At 48.0% G+C, this 21,180-nt stretch overlaps 1 protein-coding gene across 1 annotated transcript in view; it reads left to right on the forward strand.

Annotated features, from left to right (window-relative positions):
* The window catches only part of LOC122364885 (serine/threonine-protein kinase/endoribonuclease IRE1-like), an 81,810-nt gene that overhangs the window by 21,392 nt on the left and 39,238 nt on the right, over positions 1-21,180 (forward strand). Inside the window, exon 3 of the mRNA XM_043335690.1 lies at positions 10,049-10,252. Within this exon, the coding sequence (XP_043191625.1) occupies positions 10,049-10,252 (204 nt within the window). The remainder of the gene's footprint in view (positions 1-10,048; positions 10,253-21,180) is intronic.

A 21,180-nucleotide genomic window follows, 5' to 3' on the forward strand; every position in this document is an offset into this window, starting at 1 on the left:
ATGGATACTAGATCCTGCAAGTTTCATTTCCCTGTGACATCTCCTCTGGCAGTGAGGGCGTTGCGAAGTTGCGACATCTGAAGACCGTGCAGAGGTTCACTTATGACGTCATAGGTCAGTGACCTGACCTGACCCAAAAATGCGGTTGGTGTCAAAAGATGCGGCTTGGATCAAAGGTCAGGTATGCCAAGTTTCAGCTCTCTATCGCCAGCGTGTTCGGAGCTATCGCGAAAAAACCCTATGGGGGGGGCGGCACCCGCCCCCCCCCCCCTCGGCCGGCGAGGGTTAAATAATATAACTTCAGGCTAACCGCCCGAAAAAAAGAGTTTACCTGCGATACCTCTACTGTCCACTTATCAACCAGTGATACGAGCAGGCCGCTCAGTTTCGCAACGATTAATCAATCGACCGGAGTTGAAACGCAACCATTATCAAAGATAATTAGCAAAATGGACTCACCATTGCCGTCAGCACTCACCAGTCCTACCGACCGCGCCAAATGTTGCGGGAGCCAATCACACTATAACTCGATGCTTCCCTATAGTATCTGCACAGGCAAAAACAAGAACAACGGAGCTTACCGCTCATCACCGCAATCCGTCTGCCTCTTCCGGCCGCCGCTAGGGCCTTGCCGCCGCCCGTCCAACCAGGGCCAGCCGCTGACCCCGCCCCAGGGCCACGCGGCAGGGGCGGCGCCGGGCGCGGCCAGTCGGGGAGGCGCCACGGGCGCCGCCAGGCACGCCACAACGGGCGGTCACAGCCGCCCGTAACAAAGTGACCTCACCTAAGAAACAATTAGAATGCCCGCCATAGCTACACCAAGTGAACGATTGTCTTGAAACCTTCAACGATTCATAAGAGTAACCGTATCTATAAAACGGTTATCTCGGAATTTTGATATCGGTGACCTCAGGTCAGGTCAATTTTGCGGCCTCTCCATTAGGTATGTCAATGGGAGGAAATTGAAAAACGTCTGTTTTGCACGAACGCCACTAAAAACGCTCTCAAACATCAACCCTCGCGGGCCCGGGGGGGGGGCGTTTTTCGCCCCCCCTGGCGAATATTTGCGATAACTCCCGAACGCTTAGGGATAGGAAGGCGAAACTTTCAGTACCTTTTCTCCCATCAATTTGACATCTTCTGAAGTAAAAAATTTGGACCTAGCCCCCTTGATGACGTCACAAGGTCCATTTTCCTAGACCCCTGCACGGCAAAAATCGGCGTCACAGACGCAAACTTCAAATAGCTGCTAAAAATAGAGTTTTAGAGATAAAGACAAATTACGAGCACGGCTGTGTAGCGTTTGACCTGGAGAAAAATAGAAAAATAGTTTTGGTGACCTGAGGTCAGAGGTCAGGTCAACGACCCCGAAATGTGGTTTTAGTTTTTCGCAAATAACTTCGACAAAAATGGTCCTAGAGCTTCGGCAGTGGTACCATCGCATTCGCCTTGTCAAGCCGCGTCGAATGATATATATTTTGTTCGGAAAAGGTCAAGTTTCATGTTGACCTCATGTGACCTCGAATGACCTCTGGTTGACCTTGACACATGAAAGGTCGTTTATGATGGATTTGTACCCGCTGATCACGAATCTGGCATCTATTTTCCTCTAAGCCTTCATTTAGAGCTTCCGGATGGCAAAATTGTCTTATTTATTATTACTAACTTGAATCAGTGAAATAGCCTCTAGCAGGGATACTCTTCTGTGACCTTGACCTTTGAGCAGCCTTGTATCGTAAGATGAACCACAAATAGGGAACTGATAAGCCTCAAAACATTTCAAAACATCTTGGAAGTTAGCACGCAAGATGTGCGAAAAAGTGCCAAGTTTGAGGTCAATTTTGAGCGTGACCTTGACCTTGACCTTTGATTTGGAGCACATTTTCAGAATCCTCAGATTCTCTTCTTTCGTTTGACACCCAATTTTGCCGGTTTGATGCAGCCTGCCGTCCTCTAGAAGGCTTACTTTGAGATCACTACACATGTGCCGGTTTTGGCCTTTGACCTTGACCTCTGACCTTGAAAATTGACCTGAGGTCAAAAATTTTAGGTGCATTAGAATCGTCTCGTAAGGACCTTTCGTTTGGTATCGCTTGTGTTTCCGTAGCTCCCTTATTTACGGAGTTAGACAGGGGGGGCGAAAAACGCCCCCCCCCAGGCTGCGGTGGTTGGGATTACCCCCCGGGCCCGGCCGGGTCAAGATGCATGTAAAATTGACACACTGAACCGGAAAATGGCACCTGTGACCACTCGTTATGTCCCCGAGGTCATCTCAGGCCACAAAGAGTATCTGTAGTTCGTTTTTTCTAAGTTCGACTCTCACTGTAAACATCTTTTTGAACATAGCACGAGAATTGCTAGCTGAATTACTTAGAAAACTGGTTAGCGCACATTGTACTGGAGACATAAATAATATTTTCCAAATAACTTTTTAACACCGATGACATACCGTTGTGTTAAACGCCGTGCGATCTATTGATCAGTTCAGTTATAATTTATAACAAGACGTATATCCCTGTGGGGCTGTAGATAAAGACAAATACGAGCTAGGAGTCTGGAAAATAAGAGCCAGAAGCAAATAATTTTGAGTAAAATTATTCGTCTGTGAAATCAATGTGCGCCAACCAGTTTTCTCAATAATTCAGCTAGCAATTCACGCGCTGTGTTTAAAGAGATGATTACAGTGAGGGTCGAACTAAAAAAAAACGAACTTTATAGCAGTTTTTCGCTAATAACTTCTGATAGAGGCATGCTAGAGCAATGAAAACGCCGTAGATGTGTTCGGCTCGACGTTACGGATCGACTGATATATGCAACATGACCTTCTCCGGTCAGGTCATGACCTTAACCTGAGGTCAAATTTTCAAGCTGACATTTCAAGGTCAAATTATAGTTCAGTTGACGCGTCTCGACGAGAGGAACACGATGCTAGCAAAAGTTATGTCGCGGCTCTTTTAACCCGCGCCCCGTTGGGCTCTGCCGAGCAACGCGCCCCGTTGGGGGGGGGGGGGCATTTTGGCCCCCCTAAGATCTCGAGAACCACGCAACTTAGCGACAAGCGGCAAACGCCGTTGGATAGCCCTTGGCGTGACCTCTCTAAGGCATGTATTTTTTTAACTCGAGGTCACGGGTCAGGTCAAATTGAGGTCAAAGGTCAAATATTACATCTTTTTGCCGTGGCGCCTGCTGAGGCCAAACAAACCTCTATAAATGTTGTTTTTTGTTTCTGGACGGTCTTTAGATAGGCACAGCAAGGTACTTATGTGCCCATGGAATGTGTTTTGCAAAGGTCAGGTCAAGGTCAGGTCGCAAAAGGTCAACTTTCAAACATGAAGAAATATGGTCATGCGGCACATGTTTTTAGGTCATCTTTCAAAGAGGATTTCACTTGTAATGGTCTGAAAAGTGTATCTATGATGTTTAACCCTATTCCTGGCGGGCTCCGCCGGGACAAGAAACTGGCGGGGGGGGGGGGCGATTCGGCCCCCCCCCTGAGATCTCGAGAACGAAGCAAGATAGCGACAAGCGGTAAACGGCATCGGATACGCACGGCCAAGATCTACAATTTTTACTAAGGTCATTTTCAGGTCAGGTCAAAGATGACGTCACAGGGGTCGAAAAAGTCAAAATGGCGGCACTAGATATGGAGAGAGTTTTTCTCGAATAACTTTCGAATTAGTCAAGATAGGAACAAACTAAGGGCATCATCGTGATCCTCTCGTCAATCCGCATCGAATGATATATATGTTGACCTCGAAAGGTCAAGGTCAAAGGTTGACCTCAGGTCACGTGACCTAGAGGTCATCATGTATATCATTCGATGCGTCTTGACGAGCTGAACACAATGAGACCATCCACGCGTCTGTATCTTGTTCCTGTACGGAGTTATTGGCCAAAAACCTTTGGTGACCTTTGATGACGTCACATGACCTCACAGCTGCCCAACAGCAAAACAGACCTCAAGGTAGTGAAGGTTGATCGTATATGAAGTCATGTATGGTATATGGGGCCATTCCGACCCGTTTTAGTGGTAAAAACAGGGAGTTGATTTTTCCCCCATTGACTTATAATGGAGAGGTCGCGAAATTGACCTGACCTTAGGTCACCGATATCAAAATTCCGAGATATACAAATTGCACATACTGGTACCCTAACTAAACCCTGAAGAGAAGAAATTGATCGGTCAAAAACTCTAGCTCTGGCGTGATTGCAAACTTTTCTGAGGTAGCGTCACCAAACCGCCTCTGGTGACCTGACCTGAGGTCAGATCAACTCAAAATTTTCAGACATGTTGCGTAGAAGCCTTTTAGGAAAAGTCAGAAAATTTGAGCTTCCCAGCTCAACGCGTTTGGGAGATATAACCAAAAAACCTCAGGGGGGGCTCCTGAGGCCCCCCCCGCCAGGAATAGGGTTAAGCGACAAAATGAATGAGTGAGGTCAAGATCAGGTCACAAAAGGTCAACTTTGCAAAGTGAAGAAAGATAGTCATGAGGCACATGTTTTTAGGTCTTTTCCATACATAATTCACTTGTTAGTGTTTTGAATGTATATCTAAGACAAGTTAAGGTCGAAGAACATAGGTCAGGTCAAGGTCAGGTCATCAAAGGTCAACTTTGGTACCAAATATATTTGAATACACACATAATAAGAACTTTACTTCCACTTCCATGCCAGAAAAAAAATCAACGTTTCTACCGACAAATGCTTTTATTTCACGAACACAACAATGACTGTCCGTTTCCAACTCTTGGTGCTCAACTAACGGCCACTGACGAGACTAGTTTATGTCATCTGTGATAACCCACATCTCGCATGAAAAGCTTCATGGGTGGTCGCTCTTCTTTGCCTTTCATTTCTCGAGCTAACATCTGAGCTCGAGCCAGGTCTTGGTCACTGCAGTGCCCGATGACACTGCCAGTGGCCCACTTTGAACACTGCCCTTGACTTTTTCACATGAAATTACGAAAGAAAGGTATGGCATTTTCGTTTTACCAGAGATCAAGCACATACATAGATACCTCATTATCATTTTTCATATTTCATTCTCCATTACTTACACACGAACAATAAAACAATGAAGACAATTTGAAATGATAGGCAAAAATGATAAAAACAAATGATGAAAGACCATCTGGGCTATTCAACAGTGTGTACTGTTCCCTGTACTAAAATGCGATACAGTACGTTAGCACCGCCACACGGCAGTACTTACTCACACTCCTGACACATTTTTGAGCAGTGTCGGGTGCACACGTAGCGCTTGCAAGTGTCGCAGGGCGTGCTGTTCCTCGTCAGCTTACCCTTTTTCACTTTGTACCCCTCTCCTTTGATTTCAGCCAGGCATAGATGGCATCTCCCATGACTTTCAACAGCCTGCGCATGGGACACACCAGGAGGCGCACTGGGCTCGTCACTGGCTCCTGCCTGCTCTTCAGTGGCTCTCTGGGACTGACCACCGCGACTGGCGCCGCCTTCCACAGGACGTCGGCTCGAGCGCTGGGGGTCGCCGACGCCTGCGTCGCCACCCTCTTCACCGCTGGCGGTGTTTTCCACCGCACACTGGATGGCTGCGAGGCTGATGCGGTTCAGCCCGCGAGGTGCCAGAGATCGCTCCTGCACCCTCTGCCTTGCCAAGGTCTCACCGATGGAGTAGAGGATCTCCCTTCGCACGTTCTTTTTCACTTGACCAGCCGTCATGCCCCTGTTCATCATGAGCACTGTTGATGCGTTGATCTGTGCGATGCCCAGGAGGTACAAGAAGACGGTGGTTGGCCAGCGGCGAAGCGGCGGCTTGTGGAGGTACTTTTCCACCATCGCGTCAAGGACATCTACTCCACTCTTTGTCGCATTATAGAACAAGATGATCTCGGGCTTGTTGGTCTTTGTATCCACCAGGGGCTCGTGGTGCTGCGTGGATAGCGCCGTTACGAGCTTTCCTTTCTTCGGGCAGGACACAGCCGTCTTTTCGCCGTGGAAGGCGAAGAGGCTTGTGTCCTCCTCTCGTCCTCGAGGATCCTTCAGCTCTTCAGGCATCCGTCGGCGCCGGTCCATCGTTCCCACGATGGTCAGCCTGCTGTTCAGGAGGTTCTCAGCCACGTCAGTCGAAGTAAAGAACCGATCCATGGTTACATTTCGGCCCGAGCCCATCAGTTCCTCCACCATGTAGTTCACCATGTCCGGGACTGAGCCGAAGTGCACGTGTGCTGGGCCTCGCTCAGGCTCCTGAGGATAGCCTCCGCTATATGGCCAAACCTTCAGCATGTATCGATGGTTTGCGTCCGCCAGAGTACGGAGGAGTATTCCATACCTGCCTGGTTTGCTTTTCATGAATACGCGGAACGCGCAGCGGCCGCGAAACCGCACGAGGCTCTCGTCCAGCGTCACCGACTCAGATGGACGGAACTGGCGGCGCAGGGCGGCGTTGAAGGCGTCAACGAACCAGCGAAGATGGCAGAATGCGTCGCCGGTACGCCGCGCAGCACGTGTCTGGCGATCATCAAAGGACAGGTGCCTGAGGATGGCCTCAAAGCGCAAGCGTCCCATAGTGGCGGCGAACATGGCCGGCCCCCTGGCTGGGTTGAAGAGGTCCGAGACCGGGACTGTGTAGAATCCACGGAGAAGGCAGAGGCCTATGAAGCCCCATAGCTCCGACTCTGTGAGATCCGCCACTCGGTGTTCCATGACCTTGGCCATTGCCTCAGGAGAGTACAGCGTGGCTTGGAGTTCCCGCTCCTGTCGCAGCTTCTGGTTCGTGCGCCGCAGTATTTCGGCCACCATCTCGTCTGTCATAAACAGACGGAAAGCCGTCACACCATCTTCGGCAGCTTTGGCCTCTCGTCCATGGACTCCAGCTGTCTCGCGGAGGATGTTAGCATGGGAGCGGCGCCGGGTCGGAGGTGGGGGACTTGTCTCCCAGAGGGTAGCCTCAGCTCCCCTCGCACCACGGACACGGTAAGGGCCGGCATCTCGCGGTGATACCAGGCGGAGATCTGCCTGGTTCAGAATGTCCTGAGATCTTGTAAATTCAGCTGGGTTGATGTGGGATGTCAGACTGGCATCATTGTCTCCACCAGCGTTGCCTTCGTCGGAGTCCCCTTCATCTTCCTCAAAAACGTGCACCTGATCCTCTTCGTCCTCAGGATTGTCAACGGCATCTTCATCACTGCTGTCAGGCTCCGCCAGCTGTGCCGCTATCTCGGCGCGTGTCAGGATACGGACGCGACGAGACATCGCTGCATCTGGCGGGTGGAACGGGAGGTGTCAGACATTTGTCCGATTGGCAGCATGACAGTAAAGTATGGCGATTTTTTTTTTAGGCATTTCCCGTTCTTAGATATCAATGCCCGCTGTCAGCAGGCTCCATTTGCATGCAAATCGGACACGATTCCTTACTCCCAACTTGCTTTCTCCCTAGCATTGGAGTAGACCAATGCAAAATACATTGAAGCGTTGTCATTACAAGAGAGGATGCGACATGAAAAGCGTCGGTGGCAAGCTTCGGACCCGGCCCCCTCCGGTCACTCATGTTCCCAATGCAGGGGTGCTATTCCCTCGGCCATCGTGCCACTAACCGACGTCTCTCGCAAACTCCACCCAATCTCCGTTCCCCCGGCCAGCAGAAAAACATCCGGCCGGGTATCTCGGTGGCGTAATACCTCTCTCACCCATGGAAGACGTGGAAACAAAGTACAAAAAGTATTTCCAAACATAGGCTAGACAAATGCAGGTCATACTAAACATAAAAAGATGGTCATACAGCACAACTCACCGGTAAAACCAGGTATTGGCCGCAGAGATCCAACAGGCTTCCGCGCGACGACAGCGACACAAAACAAAGAGGGCAGCGGTGTCGAATTTATCACATGGTTGTGGGCCGAAACGGACCTGGAAGCAATGCCTCGGTACTGTAAGCAAGACATGGACCTCAGTCAAACCGATAACGTCACAGGTCAGGTCAAATGTCGAATTTTCACCGTTTACAGGCATTTCAGGAAATGTGTCGTGAAATCTAGTAAAATGCATGTCATTGAAAATATTCGATGGGGACTAGTTCGTCAAACACATATTTTGCCAGTTGATGTCACTAATACCGGGTTAGGTCCCATGGATCAGGTCACTGAAGGTCACAATATGAAAAATGTAATGTGCTGCATGCTTTATGGTCCATTTTACATGACAAATGCAATTAAGTGTGTCAGGCAGCCTTTGGGGCCAGTTTAGGTTATGTTCTGGTGAAGGTCAGGTCAAGGTCAGGTCAAATTAGGTCAAATTTCAAAGTTGACACTTTTGCATAAAATGGGTATCGATTTGATGCAGCTCGTCACGGGGAGTCCAATGGTGGTCTTTGTTTTACCCTACGTGGTCTAAAATCGCTAAAAATTGAGTTAAAAAATTTGACGTCATCATTTTTGAACAGTGTTTTCGCTATAACTTGGCCAAAAAACGAGATATCGATCTGAAATTTGGTATGTATATAGAAGAGCCCAGGGACTATCATATATATTCCGGTTTTTTCGAAAATCAGATTTTTTTGTTTTTTTAGTTTTTCTAAAAAAAACAATTGTTTGAATTTTTGGGGGTCAAAAACCAAAAATTTGGAAAATCCGAGATAGCAGTTTTGTAGCGCCGCTTTTTGTCTACTAGATCATATAAAGAACTTTGAAATTGCTTGGTAACTGTAAATTTGGTGAGCGTTTCAAGATTGCATGTTTTTTGCTCATTTTCGCTCGAACATGACCTCAGTTTGACCTCAATAACTCCTGACCTAAGGTGACCTAAGACTTGAAATTCGGTGTGAAGGTGTCAAATTGATGCCCGGGAAGGTACTGAAAATTTGGCGGCGCTGCGCGCCGCCGTTTTCTTGCTATTCAGGAAAAACCACAGGGGGGGGGGGGGCAAATTGGCCCCCCCAACGGGGCGAGGGTTAAGTCAACAGTTATTGCCGAAAAACACTTTTAGTAAAAAAACTGCTATTTTTAGTATTTGCCTTCTGGAGGCTAAACCGTTGACCTGAGGTCAAACCTGAGAACACTACGCAAATGCCTGTAAAAGAGCTATCGATTGCACTTTTCTGCGGCGCTGTAGCTCTATCGGTTCCAGAGTTAGCCGTTGGCAGTTTCCAAAATGTTGAAATAGCCAACATTTTACCTTTGGTGGCCTCTGGTGACCTGACCTTTTACCTGACCTAAACAATGACTGAAGTGTTTTCGTCCTGATTTTGGCCGTTATTTCGAATGCCGCTTACTGCATGCCACTACGTGGCCCAGGAGCTGAGTTAGAAGGAGGGGGGGGGGGGGGTTCAGACACCCCTCCCCCGGCCCGGCGCGGAAGTCGCGGAGCACCGGCCCGGCGCGGGTTATTTTTGGCCCCCTCGTATCTCCGAAACTACTGGAAGGATCCGCAAAACTTAAGCCTTGTAAAATCTGTCGAGGGAAATCAAATTTTATTGACCTAAGGGTTACCGATGACGTCACAGATGCGGTAAGATAAAATGTTTTGCCGGTCACTGGTCTTCTACGAAATGCGCCATAACATCGAGTAAAACGCACGGCATTTTAATCGAAAATCAGCGACAGGGTGTCAGTTGCCTAGAGGTTGAGTTGCTATTAGAGGTCATTGATATTACCAGGGCTGTGTGGTACATGTTTTATGGCCAAATTTTCATTTCCAACTCAGTGGTGTTTGTTATAAGACCATCAGGACCATCAGGAATTCGTAGAAGACCAGTGTGACCGAAAAAAAAAACATTTTATCTTTGACCTGATCTGTGACGTCATCGGTAACCCTGAGGTCAATGAAATTTGATTTCCCTCGACAGATTTGACAGGGCTTGAATTTTGCGGATAGTAGTTTCGGAGATACGAGGGGGCAAAAAATAGCCCCCTCCCCTCACCCCCACCCCCGTCGCGTTATAAACAGACCCCACCAGGGCGCGGGTTAATTCATCTGAAGTTGAAACAGAACAAGATAACTATTTTCGAAAAACATAACCGGCTCAGGTATCTAGGAACAAGGAAAGCCTTACATGCATATCTGGCTTTGTTTTCAGGCCATTAGTGACCTCATCACGGCAAAAGACGAAAAGCTGAAAGCCGCTGTCAATGTGGATCCCACTCGGGTGCTCGGAGAGGAGCAAGGCAAGCCCAAGGACTGGAGGAAAATAATCAACCTCTCCTCACTGGAAAAAGATCCTAAAAGGCAACGGAGCTACAAGGAGACCACATCTGAGCTGCTGCGGTTGGTTCGAAATAAGGTGAGTGTCGGAGACACGCAAGTCCCCTGACTTTTTTATTGTAGTTATATCAAGCTAATCAGTACCACGATTCACAACATGCTACAATGTACTGTCTAACATTTCCTGCCAGTTAACCCGCGCCGGGCCGGGGGGGGGGGCGGTGTTTGAACACCCCCCTGCAGTTTTTCGCAGATATATCAAAAACGGCGGCGCGGAAAGCCGCCGTTTTTGGCACACCTGTTGGTGCATCTTTTCCGCACATGTTGTAAAAATTTCAGAACCAGGTCGCTCAAGGTCAGGTCAACAGGTCACGTCAAGTGACCTCTCCTCAGAAAAAAATTAGAATGTTCGTCATAGCTACACCGACTGCACGATTACCTTGAAACTTTCAGCGATTGCTAAGAGCAATAGCATGTACAAAATGTATATCTCAGAATTTTGATATCGGTGACCTAAGGTCAGGTCAATTTTGCGACCTCCCCATTATAACCCTCGCCCCTATTTGCCTTTTTAAAGCTCTAACGTATAGGGGGGTCCGTTTGACCCCCCCCCCCCCCAGCCGTTTCGCTCCTGATTGAGCTAGAGCTTCGCGGAAAAAAACGAGCGTGTTGCCCGTGACGAGAGGAAGCCGATGGTACCAAATTTTAAGGTCCTAGGTCATTGGTTGACCTTCCAGGTCAGGTCAATGACCGGAACCTCAAGAAGAAATGGATGTCAGCGTTCATATTGACAGGTTCACGGGACAAAACAGATAAAGTGGATTAAGATTACGACTTTTATGAGCTTGCGTGACTTGCAACAGTGACATGCAAGCATTCTGAAGACCTTTGACTGGTTTAGAGGTCATATCGGGTCAAACTTGCTTTCACTATGAACCATCTAAATGCGAACGTATAAACCAAATGATTTGGGATGATATGCTTTCAACTATTGTGGTTATTTGTGTTCAGTATTCAGTATTTAGTATTCAGTAAGCATTCTAACGTTATTATAAGTGACCTGGAAGGTCAAGGTCATTGACCTATTTTGACCTTTTACAAATTATTTTATTTAAACCCTGTTTTCGGACAATGCAGGCATTGTGTTTGTTGTTGATCGATTTTGAACCATAGCAGTGCATTTGTGCATGTCTGGTAGGACAGGTCAAGTCAGGTCAGCAATTCAGGCTCCGAGCTGCAAAGAAAGGACGCTTACATGTCAACGTAATTCTGTATTGCACAATACAACATATCACGATACAAATCCACAAATGGCCAATGAACATGTGCATTGATAATGCTGATGTGACATGACACGTGACATGACACATGACATCGTGGTCTATTCAGTGCTTCTTCTCGCATGTTCACTAGTTCAGTGATCAGTGATCACATCTACTCAGCACATCGTTCACACACGACCAGGTGGCTAACTCTATGAGTGCCGCACATCGACCTGCGGCACCTTGCGCACATCTTTTTCGTCTTGTTCACACTGTTGCTTCGAGCTTTCTTGTACCCGTTGCCGTGCTGGTTGACAGTGCAGAGGTGACAGCGGGCGCGCTGTGCCACCGTCCGCTGGGGTGCTGCAGGCGGTGCCGTCTTCTCCTTCAGAATGACCTCAACGGCCAGCCTGGTCTTCATCACCATGTTGTCTGTCGGCCGGCTGCAGACAAGCGGCCGGATGAGCGACAGGCCGAGCTCTTGTAGGAAGGCCTTCCTTCCACCATGTCGGGCGTCCGCGAACTGGCCTGTGGCCTCGGAGAGGACCACCCAGCTGTTGAGTGCCGCCACGTCAAGTATGAAGAAGAAGATAGCCATCGGCCACCTCCTTGTCGAGACTCTGCAAGTGTATGTGTCCAGCATCTGGTCGATGGTGTCGATGCCGCCCTTGGTGGAGTTGTAGTACAGCATCATCTCGGGTTTCTTCTTTCCAGCCGCTCCTGCGTCCACCAGTGGCTGACCGTGCTGGGTGGATAGCATCAGGACGTTCTTGCCTCTTTTCTTGTTGTAGGAGGCCATCATGATGCCGTCCGACCAGTAGAACTGCGTGCTGTACTGCTCGCGGCCGGTCGTTGTTTTCGCTTCCTCTGGCAGGTCCCGACGGTTCGCCTGAACCGTGCAGACGTAGGTGAGGTTTTGCTCCAGAAGCTCTTCACAGAGAGCGATGGTTGTGTAGAATCGGTCGGCAGTCACATTCCGGCCGCTGTTCTTGAACGGCGCCACCAGATGTTTCACGATGTTCGCTGCGCCAGTCACATGCAGGTCGGGGTCTGGATCTTGGGCGACACCGGCGTACGGCAGCATGCGAAGCATGTAGCGGCTTCGAGCATCGGCGAGCATCACGTATCAGCAGACCGTATTTCGATGGCTTGTTCGGCATGTAGGTTACAAAGCCGCAGCGCCCTCTGAAGCTACGGAGGGTCTCATCGACCGTAATGCAGTCGGATGGGTTGTAGTGGCGCGTCAGCGTCTCGTTGAACTCGCTCATCACCTCTCGGATGGCCGAAAACTTGTCTTTCCGCTGTCTTTCTTCCCTCGTCGTTTTGTCGTCGAAGCGGAGAGTGCTCAGGAGGTGTCGGCACCGCCCGTAGGGCATGGTCGCTCTGTAGAACGGACGGGCAAACGGCCCGTAAAACAGGTCCTGCAGGTCTGACGTCTGGTCTACTTCACAGCCCCGTAGAAGAAGCAGGCCAATAAAGGCCTTCAGCTCCTGGATGGTGATAGGCGCGTTGGTTTGTTCTTTCAAAGCTGACACTCTCTCGCTCTCTTCGTTGCTGTGGCGTACCACCTTCTCCAGGAGAGAGTCGGGCAGGAAGAGGGCAAGAGCCTCTACTGGATTGGTTACGTGCCTGGCGGCGCCCTTCGAGCCAGGCGTGCCGCGCATAATGTTAGCGCTGGCAGCACGTACTCGATGGTTTGGAGGCTCCGTAGCCCAAAGTCGACCTGACCTGGCCTTAGCAGACGCAGTTGGCTCTCGGCGTACTCTGACAAAGTCAGACGGCTGTCTTTCATCTCTATCACTGTCAGAGTCGCTCCCGGACGAGTCGTCCCCAACTGCTTCTGCCGAGCCGGCGCCGTTGTCGATATCAGTAAAAGCGGCGATCGCCTCGTTGGCCTCGTTGTCGTACAAGCCTGATTCCAGCTGGTCATCTCCATCGCTGTTTTTTTGTTGGTTGATAAGACGCTGAATCTCCGCGGTGTCAAGAGCCTGCCTGGCGCGAATCCGTTTAGAGCTCGGTCCTGGCGCCGCGCCGTCTGCTCTCAGCTCGCGGCGAGCAGGCAGTCGTGGCATCGTGAATCGCTGTGTTCAGTCGTTCCTGAGAGCCTCAGGACTACTGATAAAGAGATGCGCTTATGACAGGTTTTATACCCGAATATTGCGTATTCGGCGTGTATATTTGCGTGAAAATGGCTCCGCCCACATCTGGAGACGCAGGTGTCGGCAGGGATCAAACACCGTCTGCGGTCAGGTCCGATGGGAGGGGAGTTCTCCCGGGTGGGAATTCCATTTTTCACACGACTGTTTACTTAGACAGATGACCGCCCGTGCCGAAGATGCAGCTAACGATCGCGAGGGGAGATAACGACTTGACTGATAACGATAAAGACTGCGGGCAGATAAAAGGAGCCGTCACCCAAACCAGCCGAGCAGGTGCGCACCGTCCCTCACCAGACATTATTGACATTACTGTCAATGTCTCAGAGACGACATTATTGCCTGAGACATTAGCAGCCCATCGCGGTGGGGTGGGAAAGGGGAGGGCGGGAGAGGCACCAATGAAGTGTTCACATTCATCAAAACATCTTCCGATCATGTTTTGCATTTTCTTCTCCTCTGGTCGTTATCAGCAACACAGATAAGGCTAACCGCAAACTAAAGTCACACCTCAGAACAGTAAAACACAAATGTCAAAAGACGTCATAGGTGGTCAGTGACCTAAGCTTACTTTCAAGTGACATTTCTTTCATCGATAATTCATAGAATTATCGATCAATGCAATATCAAATGTTCATCAATAAGCATGTCCATGCCACACACGGTGTGGAAACGTAATGGTAATTAGCACTGAGATCCGTTGACTCTCATGTTGGTTTGACATGACCTCATCAAGAGGTCAAAGGTCACACGTAGCGGAAAATAGTAAGAAAATCGCTAAATGAATGCACAATTTGAAATCAGCAGTAAAAACTAGCCAACAAACATGTAAAACTCGAAAAAGTGAACCCAGGTCATCTAAGGTCAGTGACCTGACCTGACCTTCAAGTGACCTTGACACCCACCTGTATCGGACAGACATCATTTCACATGTTGAAACCCCCAACAACCACGAAAAGACTGCAAACGCACGGCTAATGTGCCCTGACACACGTCGAATCGCGATTCCGGCCTGACAAGGTCTCCAGGAAGAGGTCACAGGTCAAAGGTCATTTGAGGCAGGGTCATGAAATTTTCAGGGTAGGTGTAAAATTGATTCAAACGAGGGTACAGAAAGTATCATTACGATCGGTCGCTTTTTGCGCGAGTTATGCGCGAAAAACCGAGAGGGGGGGGGGTCCGTTCGACCCCCCCCCCCTATACGGGCGAGGGATAAGTCAATGGGAGAAAATTGAAATGCGCCTCTTTTGGACGAAAGACATTATAAACACTCCCAAACACTGAATTACAAGTGGTTTAGACACACTGAACATGAAAATGGTGTCCGTGACCACTGTTTATGCCCCTGAGGTCATCTTAGGTCACGAATGGTATCTAACAGTTTTTCGCAAATAACTTTTGATAGAGGCATGCTAGAGCGATGAAAACGCCTTAGATGTTCTCAGCTCGACGATACGGATCGACTGATATGCAACATGACCCTTTCCGGTCAGGTCATGACTTTGACCTGAGGTCAAATTTTCAAGTTAACCTTTTAAGGTCAAATTATAGCTCATTCGATGCGTCTTGACGAGAGGAACACGATACCGGTAAAAGTAAGCTCGTACAAGGCTTGGGTCAAAAGTTATTGCGGAAAACTGTTTCTGAAAAAATCGGCTATTTTTGCAGTTTTTGCCCCCTGCAGGCAAAACCGTTGACGTTAGGTCAAATCTGAGAGAATTTCCAGAAAAACTGTTAACAGGGCTATCGAATGCGCTTTTTTGCAGCGCTGTAGCTCTATTGGTTCCCGAGTTATGCGTTGGATTCTTGGAAATTGTCGACATTCGACCTGGAAATCAGCAAAATTTTGCCTTCAAAGACCTCTGGTGACCTGACCTTTGACCTGACCAAAAAATTGACCGAAGTGATTTCGTCATTATTTTTGACGCTCTTTCGAACGCCGCCTTCCGCGTATCGCTACGTGGCCCAGGAGCCGAGCTAGAAGGGGGTGTTCAAACACTTCCCCCCCAGCAGGGCGTGGAAATCAAGGACCCCCAGCCAGGCGCGGGTTAACCCTCGCCGGACCTATTGGTTTTCTACATACGCGCCGGCCGAGGGGGGGTCGGGTACGACCCCCCCTCGCCGTTTCGCCCCTGGTGGAGCTAGCGCGTCGCGGAAAAAAACGAGCGTGTGCGCCGTTACAAGACGCAGAGATTGGTACCCGATTTTAAGGTCCTAGGTCAACCGGTGACCTCTGAGGTCAGGTCAAGTGCCCCAAGGTACGGTTCAGTTTTTGGTGAATAACTTCGCAAAAAACGGCCGCAGAGCGCCGATTTTGGCAGCATCGTGTTCATCTCGCTCAGGCGCGTCGAATGATATACTTTTTGTCCGGGTCAGGTCAACTTGGGGTGTTGACCTCAGGTCAAGGTCAGGTCAGCACCCCCAGGTCACGAAGTTGGTCGAAAGAGGTCATGTCGCATATCATTCGATTCGGCAGGTCTTCCTGAGTCCATTGGTGGCTTTCCCGACTCGCTAGCTCAATTTGATCAAGAGTTATTGACGAAAAACTAATATGACCTTGATGACGTCATAAATGACGTCACGCAAGGTCAACATTGCAAAAGTGACGCATCTAACCTTGCAAGGAGTGCATCAAATCACGATTCTGTGTGCTTGAGATAGTTGGAGATCGTTCCCGGCGCCAGAATAGCAGTTTGAATTTTTCCCCATTGACTTATAATGGTGAGGTCACGAAAATGACCTGACCTCATATGACCTTTAGGAAAAATCCGAGATATACAAGTTGTGAAACTTATAATGGATACTAGATCCTGCAAGTTTCATTTCCTTGTGACATCTCCTCTGGCAGTGAGGGCGTTGCGAAGTTGCGACATCTGAAGACCGTGCAGAGGTTCACTTATGACGTCATAGGTCAGTGACCTGACCTGACCCAAAAATGCGGTTGGTGTCAAAAGATCCGGCTTGGATCAAAGGTCAGGTATGCCAAGTTTCAGCTCTCTATCGCCAGCGTGTTCGGAGCTATCGCGAAAAAACCCTATGGGGGGGGGGGCGGCACCCGCCTCCCCCCTCGGCCGGCGAGGGTTAAAAGAGCTATCGGATGCAATTTTCCGCGGCGCTGTAGCTCTATCGGTTCCCGAGTTAGCCGTTGGCAGTTTCCAAAATGTTGAAACAGCCAACATTTTACTTTTGGTGACCTCTGCTGACCTGACCTTTGACATGACCCAAAAAATGACCGAAGTGTTTTCTTCCTTATTTCGGACGTTCTAATTGACCTTTTGTCTTAGCCCTCGTTTAGTTATGTATGGTATAAACGATTTTTTTTGCTTTCAATGCACACTTATCACCAGCACAGTGACTTTGGGTCACATATAAGCATTATCATCGGATTCGGCGTGAAAAATAAGCCATAAAACACGTGTCGCACGCCCATGTAGCAGAAAGTGAAAACCGTGACCTTTCGTGACCTGACCTGACCTTGACCCGTACTTAGTATGACCCCTAAACGCACATGGTACCTTCACTAGGCCTTTGAGGTCATTTTTGGTGAGTTTCGAGCAGCAGCTATCGATTCCGCTGTCCGTAAGCCTAATTATGCAAATCCCCAGAATTGACCTTTGACCTTGACCCGAAAGTTGGCCTCAATCTAAAAATCTTAAGAGTGATTTGGAAAGGTCTCGTAGAGACCTTTCGAACGCTGCCTCGCGGGGCTCGATACGACCATTGGTTCTCGAGATAACAGGGGGTTGGATCCGACCCCCCAGGCTGTCGTGGGTACGGAAATAGCCCAGGCGGTGCCGGGTTAACCCGCGCCCTACTGGGGGGGGGGGGGGGGGCTATTCATAGCCCTTCTCTGCTTTTTCTGCAATAACTTCCAAACCGCTAAACGTATCGGCGCGAACTTTCAGTACCTTTGGCTACATCAATTTGACACCTTGTGTCTAAATATAAACTTCGTAGCTACCATAGGTTAGCCAGAAATGACGTCAGAGTGACGTACCTAATGTTCGGCTGATTTCGACGTAAAACTTTGAACTACGGCAATTGCTCTCAAGAGCTCAGTTTTTGAGCTAGATCCAATTTCTTTGTTTGAGAGGATTTAGAATACACTGTACTATCAAACTGGTATTTTGGATTTTCAAATTTTTGAAAGTTTCGTAAATTATTTGTATTTTTTTTTATTTTTTTAGAAATTTTGTTCGAATGGTTGAATGGGTGGCTTTGGGCCCGGGTGCCACGCTAAGCAGTGCTTGTTGCGAATGACACCACGGACCCACCACCCAACCTCGCCCGCGCCTGGTTCACCGGTGATAATTTGGATCGAAAGTTTAACGTGCCGCAGGTAGATGGCGGCACGGTCCTCCCGGGTCTAGCGTGGCCCTTTCTCGCCAGTTGCCAGCTGGCCGAATATAGTAACGCGGGTCAAACGACGTGGAGCTCCCCGGCCGCGAACTCGCTGCCACCGAGTTACGAGACGGACGCCTTATCCACTAGGCCACGGGGAGGACAAATACTTTTATTTTTTTCAATTTTTATTTTTTTTTCAAAAGTTTTTGAGTTTTCGAAAAAAAAAACGGAAAATGTGTGATAGAACACATGCAGTTGATATACTCTTGCAAGTTATCCAGATATCTTTAAAAATAGCCAAGTTATACGCAATATTGCAAAAATTTCACTATCATAAAATTTTCAAATCAATTTTTTCAGTACGTACTTGACATCGTACAACAATATGAATAGCACCATCGTGTTCCTGAGCTCACACTGCATCTGATAGACACCTTTTTTGTTGAAAAATGTCAACTTTGAAATTTGACTTTTTACCTGAAAGTGACCTGACCTCAGCTATATTCAGCTGAAAATGGCCTCAAATGACACAGGCGACACCAAGTTCGAAATATATGGCCTAATACAAGGAGGCTTGAAATGATCTTACGCATGTCAAAGTGTTTTTATTTTAGGCAAAATAAATATATAAAACGGTAAAACAAGCTTTCGGCATTACGCCATCATCAAGTTTGAATAAATTAACATGTTTTTGATATTTATTTTGCCTAAAATAAAAACACTTTGACATGCGTGAGATCATTTCAAGCCTCCTTATATTAACCATAACCATGTCATCCATCCTCGCCCACATAAAAATATATGGCCTAAATGGACCATAAAACATGTGTCACGTGCCCGATACATGATAAAAGATTTCCGTGACCTGTGATGACCTGACCCTGACCTGAAAATCAAAGTACAGGTTTAGTAGCCTCAGGGTATCTAAAGCATCTATTCACGAGTGTGTAAACCAAAAATGAGCCTGATCTGACTTGTAAGCCAACGGCCAGAGCCCAAAATGTGAAGAAGCCAAACAACGTAAATAGAGTGAATAACCTTATGCTCATGTTATATGTTGCAAATTGATATAATTAAAACTAAATTGATATATTTCGATATTGCACCGTCATCAGAATAAGAATAGCAATTAAGCAGCGAAACAAAGCGATAAAGAAGGCAACGTTCTAAGCATATCTGCAAGATCTGTTAGGCTCGTTCGCACAATTGCTTTGCCTACGGTGCAGACAAACTCGATGAATATTTCCGCTTCTTAAATGACTTTCACCCAGCGCTCCAATTCTCCATCGAGAGGACCGACAAAACAGCTGGTGGACAAATACCCTTTCTCGACACCACCATAAGTGTGCGTGACGATGGCACGTACAACACAGAGCTGTATATCAAGCCAATGGCGGCACCGATCATAGTGCACTACAGCTCAGCTCATCCCATGCAGTGTAAGCGATCCGTCCTGTATTCACAGCTTCTTCGCGCTAAACGTCTGGGATCTGACAAGGCGGCACAAAAGCGGGGTATGGCTAAGATCGAAACGCTGTTCCGGCATAACGGGTACCCGAACAAACTCATTCAGAGAACTAAGCATCGGGTTCTATTTAGTAGTGAGCAAAACGGCAGAAACAGAGCAAAAAACAGAACAAAAAACGAACCTACATATATCACACTCCCATACATCGACGAAACCCTAGCACGACGGGCGGATGGGGTCTTCAGGGGCTCGGGTTTGAATGCGCGGGTCGCTTGGACCAGTGGAAAAACACTAGCACAACACCTCACCAGGTCAGCCATGCAAAGTCCTCCCTGCCCGGCAGGTACAAGGAAATGTCACACTTGTGAGGCGGGGCTGCCTGGTCGCTGCCACACCAAAAACGTTGTGTACAAAATCGTGTGTAACATGTGCCAAGACAAAACTAGTATTTACATAGGAGAAACTAAAAGACGCATCCGGGAGCGGTTTCACGAGCATTTGAGGGACGCAAAAAACCAAACTAAGGACACTCCACTCGGAGATCATGTAGCTAGGACACACCCAACCAGCATAGTAGGGCCCGAGTCGTTTAGCGTGTCGATCGAAAAAGTTTGTAAAGATGTACCAAACCTCAAAATAGCCGAGTCAATCGAAATCAGAAACCAGCGACCCCACCTCAACACACAAACCTCGTCATGGCCTCTCCTCAATCCCCCGTCATACACACCCCCAGTGGCTCCGGTAGCTCCAGTGTAGCATACAATATTGTAGAATACCTATTGTTTAACATTGTCATATGCCATGTGTTTGTATATGTATGAGTAACAATAGACAACTATATATTAGGTGTATTATGTATATTGTATATACATATTATGTATGTATCTATTATGCATATTGTATATTGTATGTGTATATGTATGTATCCATCTATTATGTAAAGTATGTATCCATCCATGTATCCATCTATTATGTAAAGTATGTATGTTACAGGGAGTATGCGATTTCAGTTAGTTTGCAACGACCCTAGGGTGGTTGTAACCTCCCTGAACGATCAGTTTGTTTGCAACGACCCTAGGGACGTTACAAAATAACTGCTCGTTCCGGGACGTTGTAACGAAACTAGGGTCGTTGCAACCTCCCTAGTTAGTATGCAACGAACCTAGGGCTGTTGCAAAATAACTAGGGAGTTTAAGAAATCATCGAGTCTCGTTTCAGAGGAGGGCCGTCAACAATCTTGTCCGATGAAAATCTTGTTCAATCTAGTTCATTTAACCCGCGCCCCAGTGGCGGTCTCGGCCAACTTCGCCCTAGTGGGGGGGGGGGGGGGGGGGCATATGTTACCACCCACCTCTAACTTAAAAACTAAGAGTTCTAGAAAGACGCGGTAAAAAGCAGTCGATAGCCCTCAATGCGTACGTTTGAAAGTATTTCAGTCATTTTTCACCTTAGAGCAATATTGGGGTCACCAGAGGTCATCAAAGGTCAAAATTTGCCAATTGTCATTATATTTTTTTCAGAAAACATGCCGCTATCTCATGAACTATGGTAGCTAGAAAAACGCATGGAAAAGCAATCGATAGCTTTTGAACTCTTCTTTTGAAAAGGTCATTATCAATATTGACCTCAGGTCAACGGTTTAGCCTCCAGAGGGCAAAAACTCCAAAAATAGCTGTTTTTACGAAAAGTGTTTTTCGACAATAACTTTCGACTACAAAAAGCCATGACATTTCTATTGCCAGAATCGTGTTCCCCTCGCCAAGACGCGTCGAATGAA

Source organism: Amphibalanus amphitrite, unplaced genomic scaffold, assembly GCF_019059575.1.
Source record: "Amphibalanus amphitrite isolate SeventyFive unplaced genomic scaffold, NRLGWU_Aamphi_draft 000705F_arrow, whole genome shotgun sequence".
In the NCBI taxonomy this organism is placed as follows: Eukaryota; Metazoa; Arthropoda; class Thecostraca; order Balanomorpha; family Balanidae; genus Amphibalanus; species Amphibalanus amphitrite.